The sequence below is a fragment of the Tupaia chinensis genome, unplaced genomic scaffold, assembly GCF_000334495.1.
Source record: "Tupaia chinensis unplaced genomic scaffold, TupChi_1.0 Scaffold149501_1, whole genome shotgun sequence".
Taxonomy (NCBI): domain Eukaryota; kingdom Metazoa; phylum Chordata; class Mammalia; order Scandentia; family Tupaiidae; genus Tupaia; species Tupaia belangeri.
The window spans coordinates 3,692,935-3,720,344 of NW_006209345.1; the positions used below are offsets into that span (position 1 = coordinate 3,692,935).

General features: G+C 38.8%; 1 protein-coding gene across 1 annotated transcript in view; it reads right to left on the reverse strand.

Annotated features, from left to right (window-relative positions):
* TOP6BL (TOP6B like initiator of meiotic double strand breaks) overlaps positions 1-27,410 on the reverse strand; it is a 153,048-nt gene that overhangs the window by 118,312 nt on the left and 7,326 nt on the right. Inside the window, 1 exon segment of the mRNA XM_027769429.1 lies at positions 14,771-14,824. Coding sequence (XP_027625230.1) covers positions 14,771-14,824 — 54 coding nt within the window.

The following is a 27,410-nucleotide window of genomic DNA, read 5'->3' on the forward strand; positions in this document are numbered from 1 at the left end:
TCTTGCCCGCTCTGGTCAAATAAATAAATAAAATTAAATAATTCTTTAAAAATGTATATATAAAACTATAAATTTTTACAAACAAAAGTAATAGTTTTAAAAACCTAAGACAATTCTGAAAAGAATTAAGAAGGAAAAGGAAATTATTCTACATAGCAAGATTTATTCTAAGGTTTTAGGAAGTAAGATTTCCTAATTCTGTCCAGAGACAGACTAATAAAGATTAGATTCACCAAGAAACAGACCAAAGCACATATCGAGCCTTAGGATATAACAGAATAATAATACAAATTACTGGGAAAAGCACTACTGTATAGGGTTCAATATTATCCACAGTTTTACTTACCCACTGGGGGTCTTGGAACATGCCCTCCAGTAGTAAGGGAGGACTACTATATATCTTCTTTGGATAAATGTTGTTTTAGGCTACCATAACGAAAGCCCATAGATTGAACAGCTTAAACAAGAGAAATTGATTTTGTATAGCCCTGAAGGCTGGGAAGTCCAATTTCAAGCTACTGGTTGAGATGGTTCTCAGTGAGGGTTCTCTTCCTGGCTTTCAACAGCTAACTTCTTGTAGTGTCCTCAAATAGTACTTTTTCAGTGAGTGTGTGGGAGAAATCTCTCTTTCTCTTCTTCTCTTTTAAAATAATTATTTATTTAGCTCATTATTATTAATTTGCTATAAGGCATATGCACGCACCAGAGAGAAAGCAAGCTGCTGTGTCTGAGACTCAAACCATGGTCAGTCATGTGGGAGTCCAATGCCTTAACCACTATGCCACCTGCTGGCCCTCTCCTTTTCTTCTTAAAAGACCACTAATCCCCTCATGAGGGCCCAAACCTCATAATGTAATCTAACCTTACTTCCCAATGGTCCCATCTCCAAATACCATCACATCAGTGTTAAGGCTTCCATTTTGGGGGGGATATAAACATTCATTTCATAACAAATGTCCATTCAGATCCTTTGCCTATTTTTTAGGTGGGCTATTTATCTTTTTATTGTTCTGTTGTACAAGTTCTTTATGTACCCTAGATACTATATTCTTAACTGTGGGTTATCTTTTTATTTTGTTGTTGCAGCAGCTAAGGTTTGAACTGGAGACTCATTTTTTTTTCCAGCTTCTTGAGGTATAATATATATTTTCACTTTCTTGACCGTGTCTTTTGAAACACAAGAGTTTTAATATGAAGTCCAATTTATCTATTTTTCTGTTGATTGTGCTTTAAAACCTCTAAGAAACCACTGCCTAACTGAAGGTCATAAAGATTTATACCTGTTTTCTTCTACATATTTTTATAAGTTTATTTCTTACATTTAAATCTTTGATCCATTTGAGGTAATTTTTCTGTGTGGTGTCATCTGGCCCCAAATTGTATTAAGCTAACCCTAAAGCCTACTCAAGAAAAAATACAATCTCCCCTCTTTCCATACCAGCCAAATTTACCAACTCCTTCTGTGTTTCTAGCTGAGGAAATGAAGGGTGTGGTAACCCAAAAGGTCAGAATTGAAGCAGTAAGTGCCCAGATGATTACTCAATGAGCAGTAACAGTTCAAGGATTTTAAAAATTATTTATTTTTACTTTATTTATTATTATTGTTATTATTTTTAAGGTTTGGTAAAGGGCAAAAACACTCACCAGAGAGAGGCAGAAAGAGAAAGGAAAAGAGAGAAAGCAGCTACCAGGTCCAGGAATTGAACCATGGTCAGCCATGTGGGAGTCCAATGCCCCAATCACCATACCACCTGCTGCTCCCAGCAGTTCAAAGATTTTAAGCCCAAGCAGGTACAAGGCAGGATAGCTCCCATTGATCGCTAAATAACAGCAGTTACATTCCACTCAGTCAGGGTATCAGCCAACTCTTAGGATGTCTAATAATAAAAAAAGCTGTCCTTTCTTTCTTTTACTTATCCAAGTTCAAAAGAAAAAGCACTATGTCAGGGTTAGGTATAAGCCACTTCTGTCCTTCCTATATCCATCCCCTTCCCTGTCACATCAAATCTTGAACATTACCTCACGAGTGAAGTGCAACTAGATCAATGTAACAGGAAAAAGAGAAAGGAAATTTTAAGGAAGCAAAAGAAGATAGCAGTCCATTTGTTTTAGCTTTTGATTTTTAACCAACCTTTATAATATCTTGCTGAGTATCAGGCAAATCTGGCAAGGAAATGTTTAGAATGCATGAAAAGTGTGATTTCATAGGGTTTAATGGTTAACCAGTGACCTACGAGACTACAAACTGTTTCCTTACTTTTAAACTTAGTACATAAGGGTGTAGTAAATCTCAGTTTCTTCATCTATGAAACAAATGGTGACAACATTTATGTCTGACCTACCTTTTAACAATGAATGACACCATGTCTACAAAATGAACTCCTGGAAGGAAAAGTGTTACATAGTTGTAAGCCTTACAGTTGTTGATCTTGTTAAATATAAAATTATAATACATTTTTATTGTTTGAATGTAAAACTCTTAGATCTAAAATGTAAGAGTTCATCCTTGTTAGTTCCTCACTCGTTGTGGAACAAGTCTGGCCCTGTCAATCTCTAACCCACTAAAAACACCACTCCTCACTTCCTTCCCAACAAATTAACAATAAGAACAAAACTGAACTTGAAAATACATCTCCTTAACACTAAAAGAGAGTGCAAAGAAGCAAAAATCAAATATTATAACCATACATTGACAGGGACTGGTATTCATTTCTTCTTCTTCTTCTTCTTCTTTTTAATGAGAAAGGGAGTAGGCTAACCCTGTAATACAGTGGGTAAGGGAGCCAGACGCCACATGGTTAATTAACGGTTTGAAGCTAGCCCTTGTAACTTGGAAAACATGGTGGGCATATGCATGTATGCCCCAAATCCATTACAAAATGGAAAAATGAAGGACTGCAGTGTGACCATGCCCCATGTAGGGATGCTTTCTCCCTTTACCTTCCTCTTTCTCTCTCTGATAAGCACACACTCTCTGGCAATTAATAATTAATGGGAGAAATTTGTTTTCTTTTAGAGAGTTGCTTTTTGTTTGTTTGTTTGTTTGTTTTTTGCTATAGGGTACATGCACTTGCTGGAGAGAGAGACAGAAAGCAAGAAATCACCCCCACCACCACCACCAGGGTGTATGGCCATGCTGCAATCTCTTCTCCTCCATTCTCTTTTGGGGATCTTGGACACGCATGCACATACGCTTGCCATGAGTTTTATGCTGCCAGGACCAAGATTCAAACTGCAGTCGACTATGTGGGAGTCCAGCAACATAGCCATTACACCATCTGCTGGTATCAATGGAAGAGATATTTTAAGCCACTGCGTCCGGGACGGGAACCGCAGTCGACTACGTGGGAGTCCAGTGACATAGCCATTATGCTAACTGCTGGTAATGGAAGAGATTTTTGACAAAGTCTCATTGTATCTCAATCTTTCTACCCCAGCCTCCCTATTAGTGAGAATTACAGGTGAACAGCCTTTTAGGTTGGGCCAAGAATCAAACCAAGGCCTCCCATGTGACCTCAAGCCTCTGAGTAACAGCATTATAGCAGCATGCACCATCACAGCTGAGCCTATATTGATATTTTTATCTAGAAAAAACAAGAAGGAAAAAAAAAAAGGCTGTGAATTTCCTAACTTGGGAAAAACACTTGAATATTTTTTTGAAAAAATGGATAACTATATATACAAATGGATATATATAAACGTAGTTATACAGAAGTGATTAAGTATGCGGGGGCCAGCAGGTGGCATGGGGTTAAGGCGCTGCATTCCCACATGGACGATAATGGTTCAAGTCCTGGACCTGGTGGCTTGCTTTCTCACTTTCCTTCTCTCTGTATGTCTGTCTCTCTTTGGTCAAATTAAGATAAATGAATGAATATATAAAATTAAATAATTTTTAAAAGAAAAAAAAAGAAGTGGTTAAGTATGCAATGCAGAATAGTACAAACAGTAATATTAAATAATAAACTGTTGGGACCAGCAGTTGGCATAATGGCTATGTCGCTGGACTCCCACGAAGCTGACCATGGTTCAAGTCCCGGACCCGGTGGCTTAAACTCATGCCAGACATGTGTGCATACATGCCCAAGATCCCGAGAGGAGAATGGAGGAAAAGAGATTGAGGTATGGCCATTCCCCCTGGGGAGGTGATATCTTGCTTTCTGGCTCTCTGTTTCTCTCTGTCTTTCTGACAAGCACATGTGCCCTATACCAAAAACTTCTCCAAATATAATAATAATAATAATAAACTTTTTCTTTATTCATGATAGGATACATATACATAGAAAGAGAAGATGAACACCCTCAACCGGGTCTGGCCATGCTGCTATCCCTTTCCTCCAGTTTTCCAGTCCATCAGATCTTGGGCACTCACAAATGTGCCTGGTGTGTTTCAGGCTGACCAGGCCTAAAATTTTAACTAGTCACCATATTGAATCCAGCTTCTCTTGCACAGTGTCTTACCACTGCTCAATTGATCTGAAGCCCACGAAGCCATCCTAAGAATTTTCTCTTTTGAGAGGTTTTTGCTATAGGGCGCATGCACTTGCCAGAAAGACAGAGAGAGACAGAGAGAAAGAGAGAAATCACTCCCCGGGAGTATGGCCATGCCGCAATCTCTTCTCCTCCATTCTCCATTACACCAACTTCTGGTCCCCTAAGAACTTTTAAATACATGTTCTTACCATGTCACAATTCTCCTGCCTCAGCCTCTGAGTTGCTGGAATTACTGGTAAGCATTATTGCACCCAGATTTTAGGCTGAACCAGGAACCAAACCAGGCCTTCCATGTGGTCCCAACCTGTGAAGCATGCCTTAACAGTGTGCCACAGCAGGTAGGTCCAAGGGGATGATTTTTATTGACAGACAGCCTCAAATCTGGTATGAATTATTTTATTCTAATAGGGAATCATTAAGAGAGAAACATAAGGCAGATTAACAAAAATATTCAATTGGTTTGTATGATAAAAAAAAGAATCCCTCCAGACCAAAACAAAAAAGAAGAAAAACACCAAGACTTTTTAAAGAGTTATTTATTTTAATTGTATTTATCCATTCATTGATTTTAACTTGACCAGAAAGAGACACATAGAGAGAGGGAAAGTAAGCCACCAGGTCTGGGATTCAAACCCTGGTTAGCCATGTGGGAGTGTCCAGTGCCTTAACCACCACTCCACTTGATGGTCCTCCTTCTTTTTTTTTTTAAGAATTATTTATTTTGGGCTGGCAGGTGGCATGGTGATTAAGGATGCTGGACTTCCACATAGCTGATGGTAGTTTGAGTCCCAGGCCTGGTGGCTTGCTTTCTCACCTTCTCTCTCTCTCTCTCTCTCTCTGTCCCTTTCTAGTCAAATAAAAATACACATAAATAAAGTGAAATAAAACAATTCTATAAAAAAAGAATTATTTATTTTTATCTTAATTTATTCATTCATTTATTTTGAAAAACACCAAGATTTTCAAACCTGGAGAATTAAGAAAATTTTAACATCATTGAAGGGAACAGAGTCATTACATAGCAAGTTAGTTTCAAGAAAATTAATCTATTTTAGACATGTTACATATGATATTTCAAAAGAACTCTCAAGTAGAAAAGTCTAATTGATGATTAAAACTATTTTACTGGAGTTTAGGAAACATGTCAGTGATAGAAAAGGGAAAAAACAAGTCTCACCAGCATAGAAACAATAAAGCCTTAAAAATAGAAAATTTGGGACCAGCAGGTGGCATGGTGGTTAAGGTGCTGGACACTCCCACGTGGCCGACCAGGGTTCGAGTCCTGAATCTGGTGGCTTGCTTTCTCACTTCCTCTCTCTCTCACTCTCAACCTCTGTCTCTCTCTGGTCAAATTTAAAAACAAATTAATAAATAAAATAAAAGAAATAATTATTTTTTAAAAAATAGAAAAGTTGTCTGGTTGAATATAGTGATGTAGAATAACAAAAGGAAGAAAAGTCACATGACTGAACTTTGGGAAATATTCTCTGGGTTACCAAAAGAAGCACCTTGAAAATACATTCATTATAGTTTTTGTTTGTTTGTTTTTTGTGGGTTTTTTTTTTTTTTTTTTTGGTGGAGAGAGATTTTTGCTATAGGGCATTTGCACTTGCCAGAGAGACGAAGCAAGAGAGAGAATCAGAAACTAAGAAATTGGGATCAGTAGTTGGCATAATGGCTATGTCGCTGGACTCCCACGTAGTCAACCACTGTTCGAGTCCTGGACCCGGTAGCTTAAATTCACGCAGGGTGTGTGTGCATACCTGCTCAAGATCCCAAGAGGAGAATGGAGGAGAAGGGATTGCAGCGTGGCCATTCCCCTGAGGAGTGATTTCTCACTTTCTCTCTCTCTTTCTCTGTCTTTCTGGCTAGCACACATGCCCAATAGCAAAAACCTCTCCCAACAAAACAAAAAGAAACCAAGAAATTACCCCCCCAGGTAGGATGACCACACTTCTATCCCTTCTCCTCCTGAGATCTTGGGCATGCATGCACACGCACCCAGCAGGAGTTTTTAAGTCACCGGGTCAGGGACTCAAACTGCAGTAGACTATGTGGGAGTCCAGTGGCGGAACCACACGCGCTATAGCAAAAAACCTCTCTAAAACAAAGAAAAAAGGAAAGTGAAGCTAGATGGCTCTGTAACAATTTAGCTCCCCTAAGAAAAGGATCAGACCTTACTTTAGGCACTGAGAGAGATCAACCAAGCAATGAAGAAAACACCACAGTTAAAATGAATTCAGAATTATACTATTAGTTTTGTATAGATACATAATTCCTTAGCATCTGGAAACCTAAGGACTCATTAATTGGCTGCCAGAGACAATCTGATGAAGTTAATTAAACAGTGTAAAGATTACAGAATGGGGGGTCAGCAGGTTGTGTAGTGGTTAAGGGACTGAACTCAAGTCCTGGACCTGACAGCTTGAAACATGCTTAGGCACATGTGCATGCTTGCCCAGAATCCCAGGAGGAGAGTAGAAGAGAAGGAACTGTGGTATGGCCATCCCCCTGGAGGGTGATTTCTCACTTTCTGTCTCTTTGTCTCTCCTGCAAGCACAAGCACCCTATAGCAAAAATCCCTTAAAAAATAAAAAAGGATTATAGAATGAACCAATTAAAAGCAGTTTGCTAATAGTTTAATAGTTACAGGAATGTTAAATAAATAATAGTTGTAATAAGGGCATAATATACATAACAGATCACAGTTTGAGCCCCAGACCTAGGGGCTTGCTTTCTCATTTTCCCTCTCTCTGTCTCTCTCTCTGGTCAAATTAAAATAATAACAACAATAATAGTAATAAAATTAAATAATTCTTAAAAAAATAAAAAAGAATAAAGAGCATTATTGAGTAGTGGTTAATGGGACCAGCAGATGAAGTCATAGTTACGTCACCAGACTCCCACATAGTCAACTGTACTTCACGTCCCAGATTTGGTAGCTTAAAACTCACACCAGGTGTGGGAACCAGCAGTTAGAGTAATGGTTATGTCACTGGACTCCCACGTAGTTGACCGCGGTTCGCGTCCCGGACCCAATAGCTTGAAACTCACGCTGGGCACGTGTGCGTGCATGCCCAAGATCCCGAGAGGAGAATGGAGGAGAAGGGATTGCGGCGTGACCATCCCCCCGGAGGGTGATTTCTCGCTTTCTGTCTCTATGTCTCTCTCTGTCTGTCTGGCGAGGGCACACGCCCTATAGTGAAAATCTCTCCAAAAAAAAAAATGAAACACACCTCACACCAGGTGCGTGTATGTGTGTGCCCAAAATCCCAAAAGGAGAATGGAGTACTACTTACTATTATAAGCCCTCACAGCTGGAGAGAAGACTTCGGATGCAACTGGCTAAATGTGATAGACCATGAACAAATGACTTAATTTTAACTGTGTCTTTGATATGCAGTAGTGGATTTACATTTCTTTCAAAGCACTTTCACAAATACCATCTGGACCAGTGACATCAGGACTGATCATTCCTTTCTTTGCATCATCACAAGGGTATAATCCAAAAGAGAACAGTAGCCAAAAGCTGATATACAGGCTATATGATTTTGAGGTAGTCAAGCCATGGTTCTTAAATCTGAATTCAGATCTCCCAAAAATCTCAGAATCAAAGTAGTCTCTCCAAGACAGAAAGTTGGTTCTCCCTTTCTTCCAGGAATTAAAGAAGCAGTAGAATACAGTGATTAAGATTTCAGGCCAGCAGATAGTGTAGTGGGTAAGGCACTGGACTCCCACATGATAGACTGTAGTTCGAGCCCCAGTCCCAACAGCTTGAAACTCATGCCAGGCATGTGTGAATGCATGCCCAAAATCCCAAGAGGGGAATGGAGAAGGGAACTGCGGCATGGCCATCCCCCCTGGGGGATGATTTCTCACTTTCCCTGTCTCTGTCTCTTGCTGTGTCTCCAGTAATCAACATGCCCTATAACAAAAATCTCTATTAAAAAAAATGAGGTGTCTTCAGTATGCATAAAGGGAGAAACCAAATCTATCTCGTTCACCACTATAACCTTGCTATGTCAAGCACAAGGCTAACAGATAGTAAAAGCTCAAGACAACACTAAGAGTATTACTAAGGGAGAATATTCTACCCAATTCTTCTCATAAAATATTTTGGTTCTGGAGCTAAAAAAACTCAAAAATTATTTTATTACTTTTCCTGCACTATTACTGTTTTTAAATGTATGTACACAGTATTTAGGAAAGGCATAAACTCAGGCCCATCCTGAGATGGCTACTGAACTTGAGCTATGAAATACTGCTTTCAGGGGCTGGCGGGTGGTATGGTGGTTAAGGATGCTGGACTCCCATATGGCCAACCATGGTTCGAGTCCTGGACCTGATGGCTTGTTTTCTCACTCTCTCTCTGTCTCTCTGATAAAACTGGAAAATAATAATAATAAAGTTAAATAAAAAATAATTCTTTAAAAAATTAAAAAAAGAAAGAAAAAATAAGGAAACACTGCTTTAAGGGACTAAAAAATGAAGATATTCTGCTGATACTTCTCCCTCCAGATTCACTGCTAGTAGGAAAGGCACGAACCAGGCTCATCTGAGATGGTTACTGAACTTGAGCTGTAAAATATTGCTTTCTGAGATTAAAAATGAAGAAATGGGCTGAGACTTCTCCCTCCAGATTCATTTCTAGTAGGTAGGGCTACTTCTATATCCTTCTCTCCATCTTTTTGTCTCTCTGTCTCTCTGTGTCTTTTAATTATTTTTTTAACTTTTTTTTAAGGTAAAGTATTCTCTGGGCTCTCAAGTCCCTCCTTTATCATGCTAATTTGTGCCTTTTCCTGTTTATTGAGGAGAAGCACAAACCCAGGTCCATCCTGAGATGGCTACGGAACTTGAGCTGTGAAATATTGCTTTAGCACAGTGCACATACATGTTGCACATTTTCATGTTTTGCTTTTTTAAAATTAAAATATAAAAATTTTTATTGTCTTTTTTTCTTTCTTTTTTTTTGGGGGGGGAGAAGTTTTTGCTATAGGGCACGTGTGCTCACCAGACAGACAGAGAGAGACAGAGAGACAGAAAGCGAGAAATCACCCCCCAGGGGGGATGACCACGTCGCAATCCCTTCTCTTCCATTCTCCTCTCAGGATCTTGGGCATGCATGCACATGCGCCCAGCATGAGTTTTAAGCCACCAGGTTCAGGACTCGAACTGCAGTTGACTACGTGGGAGTCCAGTGACATAGCCATTAGGCTAACTCCTGGTCCCTTCTCTAATTCTTAACCTTTTTCATTTAACTTCATTCCTTGGCTGCTCTGCCTTCATGTGCTGAGTCACTAAACAGGTCAAAATGAACAGTATCCAAATATCTGAATATGATTAGGGTCAGGATATTCCTCAATTCCCACTGAATCTGACGCACAAAGAGTGAAAAACCAAATGGAAGAGAGATTGCAAATCACCTCTTCCTGCATGCCTCTGAATGCTCAGATTGAACTTCAAGATTTAGCAAGAAATGCACAATCCATCAGATGACCAGAAATCACCGCAGGGTCACAAGAAATATGAGAAAGCAAGAAAATACCTCTCTTCCAAGGGAAACAAATAACTCCTCTTCATCCTCAGACAGTACAATGGAATTCACGGAAATGTCAGATAAAGAATTTAGAATATTCATAGTGACAAAGCTAACAGAGATGGAAGAGAAGAGAGACAATGAACTGCAGAAGAGGCAGGAGAAAGGAGCCAACGAGTTCCAGGAAATGAGGAAGTTCTTGCAAGATCTGGAAGTGGAAATATACAACATAAAAAAAGAATCAGATGGAACTACTAAAGATGAATACAGGAAGTCAAAACCTCCTTTGAATGTATTAAAAGCAGACTAGATCATAAAGAAAATCAAATCTCAGATGTAGAAGATAGAATCACTAGCCTAGAAAAATCCACCACGAAGACTGAGAGATTGACCCCCCAAAATAGGAATAATACATGAAAAATACTAGATACCATCAAATGTCCAAACATCTGGATAATTGGTATCCCAGAAGGCAAATAGACTCATAAGGGTATTGATAATCTACTCCATGAAATCCTGTAAGAAAACTTTCCAAACCTAGAGAGGCGTTCAAAGATCCAGTCCCAATAAATACAAAGGACCCTGAATAGAATCAACCCAAGAAGATCTTCTCCAAGACGTATTATAGCCAGATTGACCAAAACCACAGATAAAAACAAGATACTAAGATTGGTAAGAAAAATGTCAAATAACATACAAAGGCTATCCCATCAGGCTCACAGTGAACCTCTCGTTGGAAACAATGCAAGCAAGGAAAGAATGGGAAAATATATTTGAAGTGTTAAGGGAAAAGCAATTTCAACCAAGAATACTGTACCCGGTAAGATTATCCTTCATATAGAAAGAAAAGATGAGAACATTCTCAGATAAACAAAACCTAAAAGAATTTACCAACACCAGACCAGATCTCCAAGAAGGTCTCAAGAGAGTGCTATACCAGGAAAATTGAATACAGACACACAAAAATAAGAGTTCAAAAACTAAGAAAATAAGGGACCAGCAGTTAGCGTAATGGCTGTTGCTGGACTCCCATGTAGTAGACTGCCGTTCGAGTCCCGGACCTGATGGCTGGAAACACATCAGGCATGTGTGCCCAGGATCCCGAGAGGAGAATGGAGGAGAAGGGATTGCAGCATGGCCATCCCCCTTGAGGGGTGATTTCTTGCTTTTTGTCTCTCTGTCTCTCTCTGTCTGTCTGGCAAGCGCACGCGCCCTGTGGCAAAAACCTCTCCAAAAAAAAATAAAATAGCCAACTTAATTGTAGGGACAAGTCTGGAGTTGAATATTATATCCCAGAATTAATTGGGAAGATCGGATCACAACAGTAGATTAAGTATATGAGACTGAACTGGTAAAATAGAAGGTTATGACTTTTGACTAAAACATTGCTGATTTTCTTCGAGGCTTTGTTTTTCCATTTTAAGGATTTTTGTCCTGTCTTGAGCTGCCAATAGGTTCATGTACCTACTATTTGAACAGACTCCTAACCTGTTTCCTGGATTTAAGTTTTAAGCAAAACTCTCTTAGCATTTCTTTGATTTTGATTTATTAAAGTTAAAACTACTCTTCTTGAAAAAAAAAATATGTGTACACAAGTCAGAACTTAAACAAAATTAGAATCACAGAGCAAATGCTGAAGTCTATTAAAAACTGAAGGATTGGGGCTGGCAGGTGGCGTGGTGGTTAAGGGCGCTGGACTCCCACATGGCTGACCACGGTTCTAGCCCTGGATCTGGCAGCTTGCTTTCTCACTTTCTCTCTCTCTCTCTCTCTTTCTCTCTCTCTCTCTCCCTCCCTCCCTCCCTCTTTGGTCAAATTTTAAAAAATAAATAAATAAAGTGAAATAAAAATAATTAAAAAAAAAAAACTGAAGGATTTTCAGGCAGAAAGTGAGAAATCACCTCCCAGGAGGGATGGCCATGCTATAATCCCTTCTCCACCATTCTCCTCTCAGGATTGTGGGCATGCATGCACACACACATGCTCAGCATGAGTTTTAAGCCACTGGGTCAGGGATTCAAAGCATGGTCAACTAAATAGGAGTCCAGCGACATAACCATTACACCATCTGCTAATCCTTCAATTAAAATTGTCAATAGATTTGCATTTTACAAAGCACTGGGAAAACTTGCCATTTAAAACATCCTAATAGGGGCTGGCAGGTGGTGTTGCGATTCAGGACTTCCACATGCCGATTGCAGTTCAATTCTCAGACCTGGCAACTTGCTTTCTCACTTTCCATTTCTCTCCCTTCTCTGTTTCTCTCTGGTCAAATTTTTAAAATAGTAGTAACAAAGTTAAATAAATAATCTGTGTGAATAAATCTTAAAACAAAAAAAATTTTAATAGTAGGGCCATGAGGTGGCATGGTGGTTAAGATGCTGGACTCCCATGTGGCTGATCACGGTTCAAGTCCCAGACCTGGCAGTTTGCCTTCTCACTCCCCCTATCAATTCCCATCTCTCTCTGGTGAGCACACATGCCCTGTACCAAATTTTAAAATTATAATAATAGTAAGTAAAATTAAATAAATAATTTTTTTAAAAAAGAAAAATTCCTAATAGTTGGGCCAACAAATGGCATGATAGTTAAGGTTCTGGATCACATCTGGGGAATAGGTGGTTCAAGTCCTAGACCCAGTGGCTTGAAAAACATGATGGTAGCGTGTGAGAGTGTGTGAGTGTTCTACTCCCAGGGGAGTAGAGGAGAAGGAAGTGCAACATGGCCAGCAACCTTTGGTGGGTGATTTCTCACTTTCCCTCTGTCTCTCTCCAACAAGCGTAAAAAAAATATTTAAAAAACCTTAATAGTAATACATTTTGTAAACATTTGTGAAATTAAATGCTTTAATGCAGCTTTTTGGTTGTTTCCTTTCAAGGTTTCTTGTTTGTTTATTTGGAGAGGTTTTTGCTATAGGACGTGTGCGCTCGCCAGAAAGACAGAGAGAGACAGAGAGATAGAAAGCGAGAAATCACCCTCCAGGGGGGATGGCTACACCGCAATCTCGGGATCTTGGGCACGCAAGTACATGCACCCAGCGTAAGTTTAAGCCACCGGGTCTAGGACTCGAATCGCAGTCAGCTACATGGGAGTTCAGTGACATAGCCATTACGCTAACTGTTGATCCCCTTTTAGAGTTTTTTTTAGAATTATTTATTTAATTTTATTTGTCATTATTGTCATTTTTAAATTTGCTACAGGGCATGTGCACTCACCAAAGGGGGGTTAGGGAAAGTGAGAAAGCAAGCTGTCAGATCTGATACCGGAACTTTGGTTGGCCATATGGGAATCCAGCACCTTAACCACCATGCCACCTGCTGGCCCAATTTTTTTGTGTACTCACTCACTTACTTTCTGTCTCTGTCTCTTCATTGAGCACATGTACCCTATAGCAAAAATCTCTTTTAAAAAAATTTAGTAATAATCCAGATTTACTTCGGAAAAGTATTTTTTAAGACCAGAGAGAGAGAAAGTGAGAAAGCAGGACTGCCTCTTTGGATGCTACTATACTGGATAGAAAAGGCTTGCAGGGTGATTCTGGGACTTGAACTGTAGTCAGCAATGTGAGAGTCAAGCATCTTAACTACCATGCCACCTGCTGGCCTGACTTAGGGAAAGGTTTTAAAACACTTTATAAAAAGTTTTAAATCAATAACTCATTAGGAAAAGAAAGGCCTATTAGATAATATCTATGAACCGAACCACCGCAGAAGATAAAAGAAATGAAAGCACAACGATCCTCGCATCATTTTGGTCTCTTTAAAATAAATAGTATGTATGCCCTTTGACAGGTAGATTATTATTTTTTAACTTTATTATCATTTTTTTTTTATTTGATCAGAGAAAGAAAGAGAGAGAGGGAAAGTGAGAAAGCAAGCTGCCAGGTCTGGGGCTCCAACCATAGTGAGTCATGTCCTTAACCACCATGCCACTGCTAGCTCTGGCTTTTAGATTATTCTTAAGTCAAAAGAATGAAGAAGTCACTGAAAGCTTCTAAACCATATTAACTATGACATATAATGTGAAAAATTAATTATTAATATTAGCCAAAATTGGGGCCAGCAGGTGGCATGGAAGTTAAGCCAGATGGATCCCACATGGCTGACTATGGTTCAAGTTTCAGACCTGGTGGCTCAAAAATCATGCCAGAAGCATGTGTGGCTAAAATCTGAGAGGAAAATGAAGAAGAGATTGCCGTGTGGCCATTCCCTCTGGTGAATGACTTCTCATCTTCTCTCTCTCTCTCTCTCTCTCTCTCTCTCTCTCCAGAGAGCACATGTACCCTAGAGCAAAAAAGCTAAAAAAAATTTAAGTTTAAAAATATATTAGCCAAAATCACTTAGTATAAGCATTCTCTAAACATTCTTTCTTTGAAGTAAATGGGAACAAAAACTTAACTAAAATTTTTATTTTACATCTGAGAAATTTTTGCCTTAGGTTATACAGAGTATTCAGAAAAGCTATAGTAACCTAGGTACTCTTGGCCATTCCTGTATCTATACCATTTCATAGATCTTTTTTCAAAAGAATTGATAAACTGCAAGATATTACTTACATTTACATGATCTATACTAAAAATTTCAGAAATTTTTGAATTTCTGAAATTCAAATTTAAGTGGGGGCCAGTTTTTTATTTACTAAACCTGACAACCCTATCTTTCAGTATAAATCTGTTTTAGAAAACACCAAACGCTTTGCAAGAAAGAGACCAGTTTTTATGAAAGTTGAGTAATTCTTTACCTTTTAGCAATTTCTCGAAGACCAAGCTAGCATAAATGTTTCCTGCAGAAGCAACTGTAAGAAACAGAATACAAAGAAATATCACAAATAAGACAATTTTATTTTAAAAATTAATTAGAAGTGGGACCAGCAGTTAGCATAATGGCTATGTCACTGGACTCCCACATAGTCGACCACGGTTTGCGTCCCGGACCCGGTGGCTTATAACTCACGCCGAGCACATGTGCGTGCGTGCCCAAGATCCCGAGAGGAGAATGGAGGAGAAGGGATTGCAGCGTGGCCATCCCCCCAGGGGGTGATTTCTCACTTTCTATCTCTCTGTCTCTCTCTGTCTGGCGAGTGCACACGCCCTATAGCAAAAACCTCTGAAAAAAAAACAACAACAACAACAAAATTAAGTAGAAGTCTGAAAACAATGGTTACAGACACAGAAAAATAATAAATAAAATAAAAAGTAACCACTGCTATTAAATCCAGTAAAAGCTTCAAAGTACGATGAGACTACAATTACTGTTTGGGGATGAAAAAACTCCTTGCAGGTGACAACTCAACAGGAAGTCCTTCTATCTATATTCAACAGCTTTCTATAATCGACACCAGGATTGCCTCTTTGGATGCTACTATACCTGACAGAAAAGGATTACAGGGTGATTGCAAATTGCAGCTAGTAATCAGAGTATATCATGCCAATAACTCATATTCTGATATAATAGTAAATTATAAATAGAAACTATTAAGCTATCAGATAAGAATTCCCTGTACCAAGAGTTCTTCTCTGTCTCTCTCTGTCTGGCGAGTGCACACGCCCTATAGCAAAAACCTCTGAAAAAAAAACAACAACAACAACAAAATTAAGTAGAAGTCTGAAAACAATGGTTACAGACACAGAAAAATAATAAATAAAATAAAAAGTAACCACTGCTATTAAATCCAGTAAAAGCTTCAAAGTACGATGAGACTACAATTACTGTTTGGGGATGAAAAAACTCCTTGCAGGTGACAACTCAACAGGAAGTCCTTCTATCTATATTCAACAGCTTTCTATAATCGACACCAGGATTGCCTCTTTGGATGCTACTATACCTGACAGAAAAGGATTACAGGGTGATTGCAAATTGCAGCTAGTAATCAGAGTATATCATGCCAATAACTCATATTCTGATATAATAGTAAATTATAAATAGAAACTATTAAGCTATCAGATAAGAATTCCCTGTACCAAGAGTTCTAAATCTAAACATTAGAACATTTAGAGCAATGACTCTTTATTTTTAGAATTTTTTAATTTAACTTTATTTATTTATTTATTTATTTTAATTTGGCCAGATAGGGAAAGAAAGAAAGGAAAAGAGATTAAGAAGGAGATGAGGAAAGAGAAAGGAAACATGAGAAAGCAAGCAGCCAGGTTTGGGAGTCAAACCGTGATTGGCCATGTAGGAGTCCAGTGCCCTTAACCACCATACCACCTGCCAGCCCCAGGGAACAATAATTCTTTGGGGCAGGGGGTGAGGCAGGAAGCCAGGAAGTAAAAAAGGGAAAAAAAAAAAAAGGTCAAAAACACATGTGCTTTTGTTTTCCAAACTGAACATGCCTGCCTGTGCGTTGGTGGTATAGTGGTGAGCATAGCTGCATTCTAAGTTGAACATGCCCATCCACAGAGAAATGTGAACTCACAGTTAAAATTCTAAGAATCACCTTCATAGGAACCAATGGAAATATGCCTATCCCTCGGGAAAATGTATATTCTTCATGCAGGGGGAAGAAGTTGAGAATCACTGAACTAGATAAAGCAAGAGACAACACTATTCTCTAAATGTATGCTGTCTAACACAGTAGCTAATAGCTACATGTGGCTAAATTTTAAAAAATTAAATAAAAAATTCAGTTCTTTGGTCGTACTTGTCATATTTCAAGTGGTCAGTAGTCACATGGGACTAATTATTAAATACCACAGTCAAAACAATTCTACCATCTCAAAAAGCTCTACTAGTTTTTAATTTATTTTATTATAATAGCAGCAGTTTAGCTTTTCAGTATTACAGGAATTTAAAAAGTCGTCTCTTGTGGGAGATTTCCCAACCTTGGGAGTGTCTTCACTTAATTTTTAAAAAATATTTTCATGCAGGACCAGCAGTTAGTGTAATGGCTATGTCGCTGGACTCCCATGTAGTTGACCCGGTGGCTTTAAACTCATGCCACGCACGTGTGCATGCGTGCCCAAGATCCCAATAGAATGGAGGAGAAGGGATTGCGGAGTGGTCATCCCCCCTGGGGGGGTAATCTCTCACTTTCTGTCTCTCTGTCTCTCTCTGTCTGTCTGGTGAGTGCACGCACCCTATAGCAAAAACCTCTCTTGGGACCAGCAGTTAGTGTAATGGCTATGTCGCTGGACTCCCACATAGTCGACCGCGGTTCGCGTCCTGGACCCAGTGGCTTAAAACTCACGCCGGGCGCGTGTGCGTGCTTGCCCAAGATCCCGAGAGGAGTACAGAGGAGAAGGGATTGCAGCGTGGCCATCCCCCTGGGGGGTGATTTCTCGCTTTCTGTCTCTATCTGTCTGGCGAGCGCATGCACCCTATAGCAAAAACCTCTCAAAAAAAAAATATATATATATTCCTGCTTTATCATCCAGCTAGAGTTTTATGATGTCTACCAAAATCTTGACAAGGATCAAGTGTTAATCATGAAAGTTCACTACATTACTGTATTACTCTTACATGGAAAACAATTGGTCAATTTTCGTGTTGGTAATACTTATTTTTGCATTTTGACCTTTCAACAGCTGAAATCATTAACTGATTTACAATTCAATAAAAGAATTCTTGGAGTAAAGAAAAAAGTTCTATTGGATAGTAACACTCTATAAATCTCCAGATTTTAAATAATTGTGGACAAGAGATACACATTTCAAAAGAACTGAGCACAAGTAGCATGGAACACTTAACAAAAGAGCCTTTTTTATTAATGCTCAATGTTTCTCCCAGGTATGTACTGGTTCTAATATAAAGAAGTGGGTCATTGGGACAGGGATGGCAGATGGTGGCAGGCCTACACTCGTGATGAGGAGCTAGAATTTTTTTTTTTCGGTGAAGTTTTTGCTATAGGGCATGTGCACTTGCCAGGAAAACAGAGAGACAGAAAGTGATAAATCACCCCCCAGGGGGGATGGCCACACCACAATCCCTTCTCCTCCATTCTCCTCTCAGGACCTTGGGCATGCACACACACCCAGCATGAGTTTAAGCCACCGTGTCTGGGACTCAAACCGCAGTCGACTACATGGGAGTCCAGCAACATAGTCATTATGTCAACTGCTGGTCCTGAGGAGCTAGAATATTAACAAGGAAAAAAATGAATCTGTTTTGTAGTGCATTCTTAATATTACTCAAGTGCATATCACACTACTTCCTCTAATATCCTTTCTTAGTTTTTATTCAATATATCAACAATTGTTAAATATAGCTCACTTTTGGTGAGTGTGCTCAAGGAGAATAATCATTCTACTCATTCCAGACACTATCCAGTCCCTTTTCAGCTATACTTTCTAGTATTTCTATATTAAAGAAATAAAGTGCTACCCTTCGGATGCAAACATGCAATAGATATTTACTCATAAAAATAAATATTTTCTGTAAATTTTCATTTATTTCTTTTATGAGTGACTGAGAGAGATGACAGGGAGTACCTCTAACAGGATTTGACACCATGATCCACCCCCAGTCTCTGCCAGCCTTGGATCATGGACATGTACATGTCCATGTACTCAGGGAAGTCTTTGGATGTGAACCTGGAACTTTCCTATGCAGACCAGCCTCACAGATCATGGCATTTTACCACTGTGCTACCATCCTGCCCCAAAATATGAATTTTTAAATTTTTATTTATTATTATTATTTCTAATTTGCTATAGGGCACACACACTCACCAGAGAGAGAGAGAAAGATCAGGAAAGTGAGAAGGCAAGCCACCAGGCCTGAGACTTAAACCACAGTCGGCCATGTGGGAGTCCAGCACCTCAATCACACCACCTGCTGGCCCCAAAATATGTATTTTTAAAACAAGCATTTCCCCAAATTCCCTCAACAACATAGAAGATGATATTTTAAAATAAATAAATAAATAAAAGGAAGGGTTATAGAACATGGCATTTCTGAAACATATTTCAGTTCACACTGATATATCATGAGATGATCCACATTTAGAAAAAATTTACCAGCATTTCTCAAAAATAGATTAATACACAATTCCTACATAATTCCTATCTCATAACTCATGTAAACATTCTGTAGTACACATTTTGGGAAACACTGCAATGAAAAATTATATTAGTTAAAGACCCAACAGTTACTGATGAAAAAACTATGAAGTCACTTCTTAGCCATTCATAGATGGATCATTCCTGATATAAAATATGCTGATGTTTTGTGGGTTGAATTGTGTCCCCCTTAAAAATATTTTGAAGTACTAATCCACAGTACTTGTGAATATGACCTTATTTGAAAATAGACGTACCTCAAGTTAAGATAAGGTTATACTGGGTTAAGGTGATCGTGAATCCAGTGACTACTCTCATTATCAGAAAGCCAGATGTGATCGCAATTCTAGACCCAGACCCGGTGACTTGAAAAAATCACACTGAGTGGGAACCAGCAGTTAGCGTAATGGCTATGTCGCTGGACTCCCACGTAGTCGACCGCAGTTCACGTCCCGGACCCGGTGGCTTAAAACTCACGCCAGGGGCATGTGCATGCGTGCCCAAGATCCCGAGAGAAGAATGGAGGAGAAGGGATTGCGGCGTGACCATCCCCCCTGGGGGGGGTGATTTCTCGCTTTCTGTCTCTATGTCTCTCTCTGTCTGTCTGGCAACCGCATGCACCCTATAGCTAAAATCTCTCAAAAAAAGAAAATCACACTGAGTGTGTGTGCATGCACCAAATATCCCAGGAAGAGAATGGAGAAGAAGAGATTGCAGCATGGCCATCTGCTCTAGGGTGGCAGTGGGGGATTTCTCACTTTCTCTTTCACTCTTTGTCTCTCTGGTGAGCGCACTTGCCCCTATAGAAAAATGTAAAATAAATAACTAATTTTTTTTAAAAGAAAGAAAGTCATGTGTCCCATAGTGTAGTGGTTATGTGGCCAAATGCAGTTTGAATCCTAGCCCAGAGGCAACAGGATGGGCACGTGTGCATGGGCCCAGGATCCTGACATGTTTCAGAAACAGAGGAAAAAGGACTGTAGTGTGACTGGGCCCCATTAGGGAATGCTCATACTCTTGTATTCTTTCTTTCCCACTGGCACATGCTCAAGTATTCTGACACTTAAAAAAAAATGAAAAAAAAGAAAGAAAGAAAGGAAGGAAGGAAAAGAGAGAAAGAGAGAGAGAGAGAGAGAGAAAGAAAAGCCAAGCCAAGCCAAGCCAAGCCATGTAATGACACAGACACAGAGAAATACAGAGGAGAACATCATGTGAAGACAGGGAGTGATATATCTACAACCAAGAAACACCAAAGATCACCAGCAATCACCAGCAATCACCAGAAGCTAAGAGAGAAGCATGGAACATATTTCTTCCTCAGAATGGTCCAAAGTACCAACTCTACTAAGACCTTGATTTTGGTCTTCTGGACAGAACTGTGAGAGAACTGTTTTATTTTATTTTATTTTATTTTAAATCATCTAGTTTATGATACTTTTTTACAATGGGCCCAGGTAATCAATGCACAGTTCTTTTTCATCAAAGATTTCAAACCAAACTTAAAAGATACAACTCCAGGTGCCGGCAGATGATATGGTGGTTAAGGATGTTGGATTCCCCGATGGTCAACCACAGTTTGAGTCCAGGACCTGGTGGCTTGCCTTCTCACTTTCCCTTTCTCTCTGGTCAAACTAAAAATAAATAAATAAATAATAATAATAATAACAACAACAAATAGACTTAAATAAACAAATAATTATTTTTTAAAAAAGATAAGACTTCACATTCAGATAAAGATGGCAGATTAAACACATACACATCTATTTTCACTCCCTCCTGAAAAAATAATAAAACAATAAAAATGGTTATTGGGACCAGCAGGTGGCATGGTGGTTAAGGTGTTGGGCTTCCAAATGGGCTGACCACAGTTCAAGTCCTGAACCTGGAGGCTTGCTTTCTCACTCTCCCTCTTTCTCTCTGTGTTTTTCTCTGGTCAAATTTAAAAAATAGTAATAATAATGATAAATAAAATAAATAAATATTTTAAATAAATAAATATACACATATATATGTGTATATATATTTATATGTATATATAAAAGGTTATGTTAAAAGGCATAAACATGGGACAAGCAAATGGCATAATGGTTACATCACTGGACTTCCAAGTAGTCAATCATGATTCAAATCCTGGACCTGGCAGCTTAAAACTCATGCTGGGTGCATGTGTGAACATGCCCAAAATCCCAAGAGGCGAATGAAGGAGAATGGACTATGGCATGGCCATCCACCCTAGGAGGTGATTTCTCATTTTCTGTCTCGTCTCTGTCTCTCTGGCAAGCACACATGCCCTATAGCAAAAATCTCTCTCTAAAATAAATAAATAAACAAACATACAGGATAGAGAATGAAACGAAGATGATTATAATAAAATTATAGAGATTGAAAAGCAGAAGGACTAGTGGAAAAGGATATAGGAAATCTGAGAAACTGAAGTTTGTTTTGTTTTGTTTTGTTTTGTTTTTTAAGGTTTTGCCTTATGGCACGTGGAGGGAGAGAAATCACCTCCCAGGGGGTATGATCACACCTCAATCCCTTCTCCATTCCCCTCCCAGGATCTTGAGCATGTATATACGTGCCCAGCATGAGCTTCAACCCACTAGCTCCAGGACTCAAACTGTGGTCAGCCATACATTGAGTCAAGCAAAATAACCACTACACCATCTGCTGGCCCTGAGAAACCAAATTTTAAAGGGAGCGAGGGAAGGCAAAGAACTTGAAAAAATCCCCTAGACTCAGGAATGACAATATCAGGAACCTCTGAAAATAGGGCATGGGGTAAAAGTTACAATAAGAAGAGTCAGTTAAAAGTAAATTTATGTAATCTTTAGATTACCTTCTCTACTCAGTATTCTCGGGACTGGCCTCCCTAACCTTGGTGCAGAGTAAAAAAGAAGTTATTCTCTGAAAATGACAGAAGTATGAGTCTCTGGAATGAGAAACAAAGTTGTTTTAATAATAAGTGGACTGCATAAATAAAAATACCAAATGCTGAAAGGAGATAAGCAACTTTCTTTCTCCTCACTTCCAGAACAGTAGCAACCTTGTTTTTATTCACCTGCTGAGATACTAGAAAATCTGGCCAACACAAGAATAAAACCTTAAGTTACTGATACTGGGGGCCGGTAGGTGTTATAGTGCTTAAGGCACTGGACTCCCATGTGGTAAACTGCAGTTCAAATCCTGGACCTGGCAGCTTGAAATTCTTGCTGGGAGAGTGTTAGTGCATGACCAAAATCCCAAAAGAAGAATGAAGGAGATGGGATTGTGGCATGGCCATCCCTCCGGGGGGGTGATTTCTCACTTTGTCTATCTCTGTCCAACAAGTGCGCACACCATGTAGCTAAAATCTCTAAAAATAAATAAAATATAATAAAAAGATACTGATATTGGGAGGCCAGCAAATAAGGCACTGGATTCCCACATGCCAACCACTGTTCAAGTCTCAGACCCAGTAGCTTGAAAATCAAAACAGGCACATGTCCATGCATGCCCAACATCCCCAGAGGAGAATAGAAGAGAAGGGATTGTGAGGTAGCCATGCTCTCTAGGGGCATGATTTCTCACTTCCCCTCTCTCTGTCTTTCTCTGAAGAGTGTATGTGCTCACAAAAACCTAAAAAAAAAAAAAAAAAAAAGAAAAAAGAAAAAGAAAGAAAGAAAGAAAAGAAAAAGATACTAATATTGAAGAAAGGGCTCCCCAACAAAAAGTCTTAGGTCATCCTTCAGTGACAGAACAATTTCAAATCAGTTTTATAGGCTCTGACCCTTAAAAATGAGCAGACAACAAAAAAAAATTGAAGATATTTGAAGAAAGTAACACCAGAAAACAGAATGAGTAGAAAAAAGCAATATAGAGGAAATGGGAACTAGGTGAAAAAAGAAAACCTTTTATAAGAATCTTTAATTACTCAGAAAGAGGCCCAGCTGTGGTGGAACAAGGAAAGAGCACTGCTGCAAGATGGCTGAGGTGGGAGGGCCAGGTTTGGTCCCCTAAAAAGGTCAAGCATGGGGACCAGCAGGAGGCGTGGGCGCTGGACACTCCCACATGGCCGACTGTGGTTTGAGTCCTGGACCTGGTGGCTTGCTTTCTCACTTTCTCCCTCTCTCTCTGTGTGTCTCTCTCTGGTCAAAATAAATGAATGAATAAATTTAAAAAATAAAAATAATAATTATAAATAAATAAAGAAAGAAGTTAATCATTAGTGTCTATGCTTCTAGACTTTGTGTGTGTTAAAAAAAAAAAAAAAAAAAAAGGTCAAGCATGGTGGCACATGCTGCCTGTGGTTCTAGCTACTGAAAGGCTGAGATGGGAAGGAGAGAAAAAGGTCAAGACCCTATCAAAAATGCCTATACTCCTCTTCCTGCTTTCTCTCATAAGAAAGAAGGGGAAGAGAGGAGAAAAAAAGTTACTGTAGCAATTAAACAAAATCAGGATGCTATAAAATGGGAACATAATGAAAGGCAGGAAAGAACTCTTAGAAATAACTCAAGAGAAATGAGAATATTCATCAAAACGTAGAAGAAAAACTTGAGGAAATTGCCTAGAAAGTAGAAAAAAATGAAAGAAAATATTTTAAATTTATTTATTTATATCCAGAGAAACAGATATATCCCTTACAGAATCCACAATCTACCCTAGCCTCAGCCAGCTATGATTATGGACACATGCATAGTGTGTACAGGAAGACCTTGGGACACTAACCTAGGACCCCATCCCATTTGGCCTCAGCATCATGGAGTGTTGCATCACCACTGCACCATCATGGTTGGCCAAGAAAAAAAAAAAAATTAACAAGGGGCCAGTTCAGGAAGTCCAATATCTAAATAACTAAAGTTATAAAATGAGGAAAATAAGAGAATGCAAAGGAAATTTTCCCAGAGCCAAAAGACATGAGTTACTATATGGAAAAGGCTGAGTGATGAGCACAACAGATAAAAACAGACTCACAGCAAGGCACATCATTGTGAATTTTCACAATGAAAAAACAGCAGAGAATGCTGGTGCTCACAAATACTCTGTTCTCCCAAGAACACAGACGAGTATTTTTTAATCTCTCTTGCTACCAAGGCAACTGTGGCAATAAGACTAAGTCTCAGCCAATGGAATACAAACAGAAGTCATATGCATAATTTCCAAGATTACTCCATAGAAAACTCCCATTTATAAGCCTATCTCTCTTTCTCTATCCTTCCTTAGCTGAATAGAAAGTACTTAGAGGAACCAGATGAGAATGGAGACATGAAACAAAAACAGCCTGGATCCTGAATGAAACAAAATAAACCACAGCACAGGCACGCATACAGAAATACACACAACTCATTTGACTAAAATAAATGAAAGTCAATGTTAAGCCAATGAAATTTCAGGGTTTATCAGTTATATTATCTACTCTCTCACAGAGAGGAAAGAAAGAAAGACAAAACAAATCACATTACAGAGTAATCAATATGACTTGAGAATTTTTCCATATCAGCACCTGAAATTAGAAGACAATGTTGCAATGTCATCAAAACTCTGAAGGCATTTAGAATCCTATATTGAACCAAACTATCAATCAAATATAAGTGTAGGTGTTTACAGAGATGTAAAGTCTCAAGAAATTTACCTCCCATTCTTGTTCAGGAAGCTACTAGAGCCTAAGATCCAGCAAAACAATGAGTAAGACAAGAAAAAAGAAGATACAGATACTCAAACACAAAATCTAATATAAGAGAAAACTAAAGAAACACTCTGAATAACAATGGAGGATCCCCAGATGACAGCTGTGTACCAGATACAGAAGGCATCAAGTCACGATTAGAGTAGGTAAGGGAGCCAATAGTGGTACAGTAGTAATACAGTATTGTGAGGTTGATGCACTTGGAAAGGATCTAGGTTCCCATCTGGAACCTCCTTAAAGCACTGGGTAAATGTGTGCCCATGATCTGAATGGGTGAAGCAAAGGATGGATTGTGTCATAAAGATTGTGTTGGGGTGTCTCTCTGTTTTTCTCAATCATGGAAGAAAGAAATAAACTGAAAGAAAAGGATTAGAGCAGGTTGGAAAATTCTGGGAAAGTTATCTAGGGGGAAATTAATAGAGTGTCCAGTGTATTATTAGGTTGGTGCAAAAGAAATTGCAGTTTCAGATTATGAATTTTAAGTCATTGTAACTAGGCTCAAACACATCTTTAATAAACAAAATAGGCGCCATTACAATCAAAACATTTCTGCCTATGAGAAATAAGTTTGTTTATCCTGCAGTGTAAAAAGCCATGCTTTGGGATTCAAGGAACTCTTGGAAAGCATCTTCTGCATCCTGCTGGCTGTGGAAGTATTTTCCCTGCATAAAGTTGTTGAGATACATAAAGAAGTAGTAGTCAGTTGGCAAGAGGTCAGGTGAACATAGTGGACGAGGCAAAACTTTATATCCCAGTTCCTTCAATTTTTGAATAGTTGGTTGTGAAACCTATAGTGAGGCACTGTCAAAGAAAAGAACTGGACCCTTTCTGTTGACCAATGTGGGCTGCAGGTGCTGCAGTTTTCAGTGCATCTCATTGATTTGCTGAGCATATTTCTTAGATGTAATGGTTTCACCAGGATTCAGAAAGCTGTAGCAGATCAGACGCCACCAAATAGTGACCATGAGCTTTTTTCGCTGCAAGTCTGGCTTTCAGAAGTGCTTTAGAGTTTCTTCTTAGTCCAACTACTGATCTTATCATCACTGGTTGTCTCATAAAATTCGCTTTTCATCACACATCACAATCTGATCCAGACATGATCCACTGTTGTTGCATAGAATAAGAACACTTCAAAAACGACAAAATTTTGGTTTTCAGTCAGCTTGTGAGGCACCCATTTATCAAGCTTTTCCACCTTTTCAATTTGCTTCAAATGCTAAATGATTGTAGAATAGACAGTATGCAATGAGTTCTTCAGTAACTCCTAATGTAGCTATTAGAGGATCATCTTCAAAGTTTGCTCTCAGTTGGTTGTTGCCAACTTCTGATGGCCAGTTACTATTCTCCTCATCTTCAAGGCTCTCATATCCTTTGCAAAACTTCTTGAAGCACTATTGCATTATATAATCATTAACAGTTCCTGGGCCAAATGTTTTGTTGATGTTGTGAATTGTCTCCACTGCTTTACCACCCATTTTGAACTCAAATTAAAAAATCACTCAAATTTGCTTTTTGTCTAACATAACTTCCATAATATAAAAAATATATAAAATAAACAGCAAGTAATAAGTCCTTAGCAAAAAAAAATAAAGTGAGAAACATACACTAAAATAATGTATATAACATAACCACATTTATTTAAGAATGTATCCAATATCAAAAGGTAAATTTCAACCATGTAAAAATTGCAATTCTTTTGCAGCAACCTAACAAACTCTATTAAGAATAGATTTAGATCAATAGGAAGAAAGAAAGAGGGACCAGCAGTTAGCGTTATGGCTATGTCACTGGACTCCCACATAGTCGACCGCGGTTCAAGTCCCGGACCCAGTGGTTTAAACTCACGCCGGGCGCGTGTACATGCGTGCCCGAGATCACAAGAGGAGAGAGGAGGAGAAGGAATTGCGGCATGCCCATCCCCTCGGGGGGTGATTTCTCGCTTTCTGTCTCTCTGTCTCTCTCTATCTTTCTGGCAAGCACGCCCACTCTATAGCAAAAACCTCTCCAAAAGAAAAAAAGAAAGAAAGAAACCAGATAAATCAAATACGTGATGAAACAGGCAACATTACAACAGACATAGTAGAAATACAAAATATCATTAGAGGATACTACAAGCGACTATATGCCAACAAACAAGACAACTTGTAGGAGATGGACAAATTCCTGGATGCATATAATCTACCAAGGTTGAATCAGGAGGACATAGAGAACCTGAATAGATCCGTAACAAGCCAGGGGATTGAATCAGTAATAAATAACCTCTCAACAAAGAAAAGCCCAGGTCCTGATGGCTTCACTTCTGAATTCTACAAAACTTTTAAGGAAGAGTTAACCCCTATCCTACTAAAATTATTTCTAAAGTTTCAAAAAGAAGGAAACCTTCCAAATTCATTTTATGAAGCCTCCATCATCCTCATTCCCAAAACAGATAAGGACATGACAAAAAAGGAAAACTATAGACCAATATCATTGATGAGTATAGATGCAAAAATTCTCAGCAAGATACTTGCAAATTATATCCAAAAACATATAACAAAGATTATTCATGACGACCAGGTAGGCTTTATCCCAGGGATGCAAGGGTGGTTCAACATATACAAGACCATAAATGTAATATACCATATTAACAGAAAGAAAGATAAAAAACATATGATCATTTCAATTGATGAGGAGAAAGCATTTGATAAAATACAACATCCTTTTATGATTAAGACCCTCAGTAA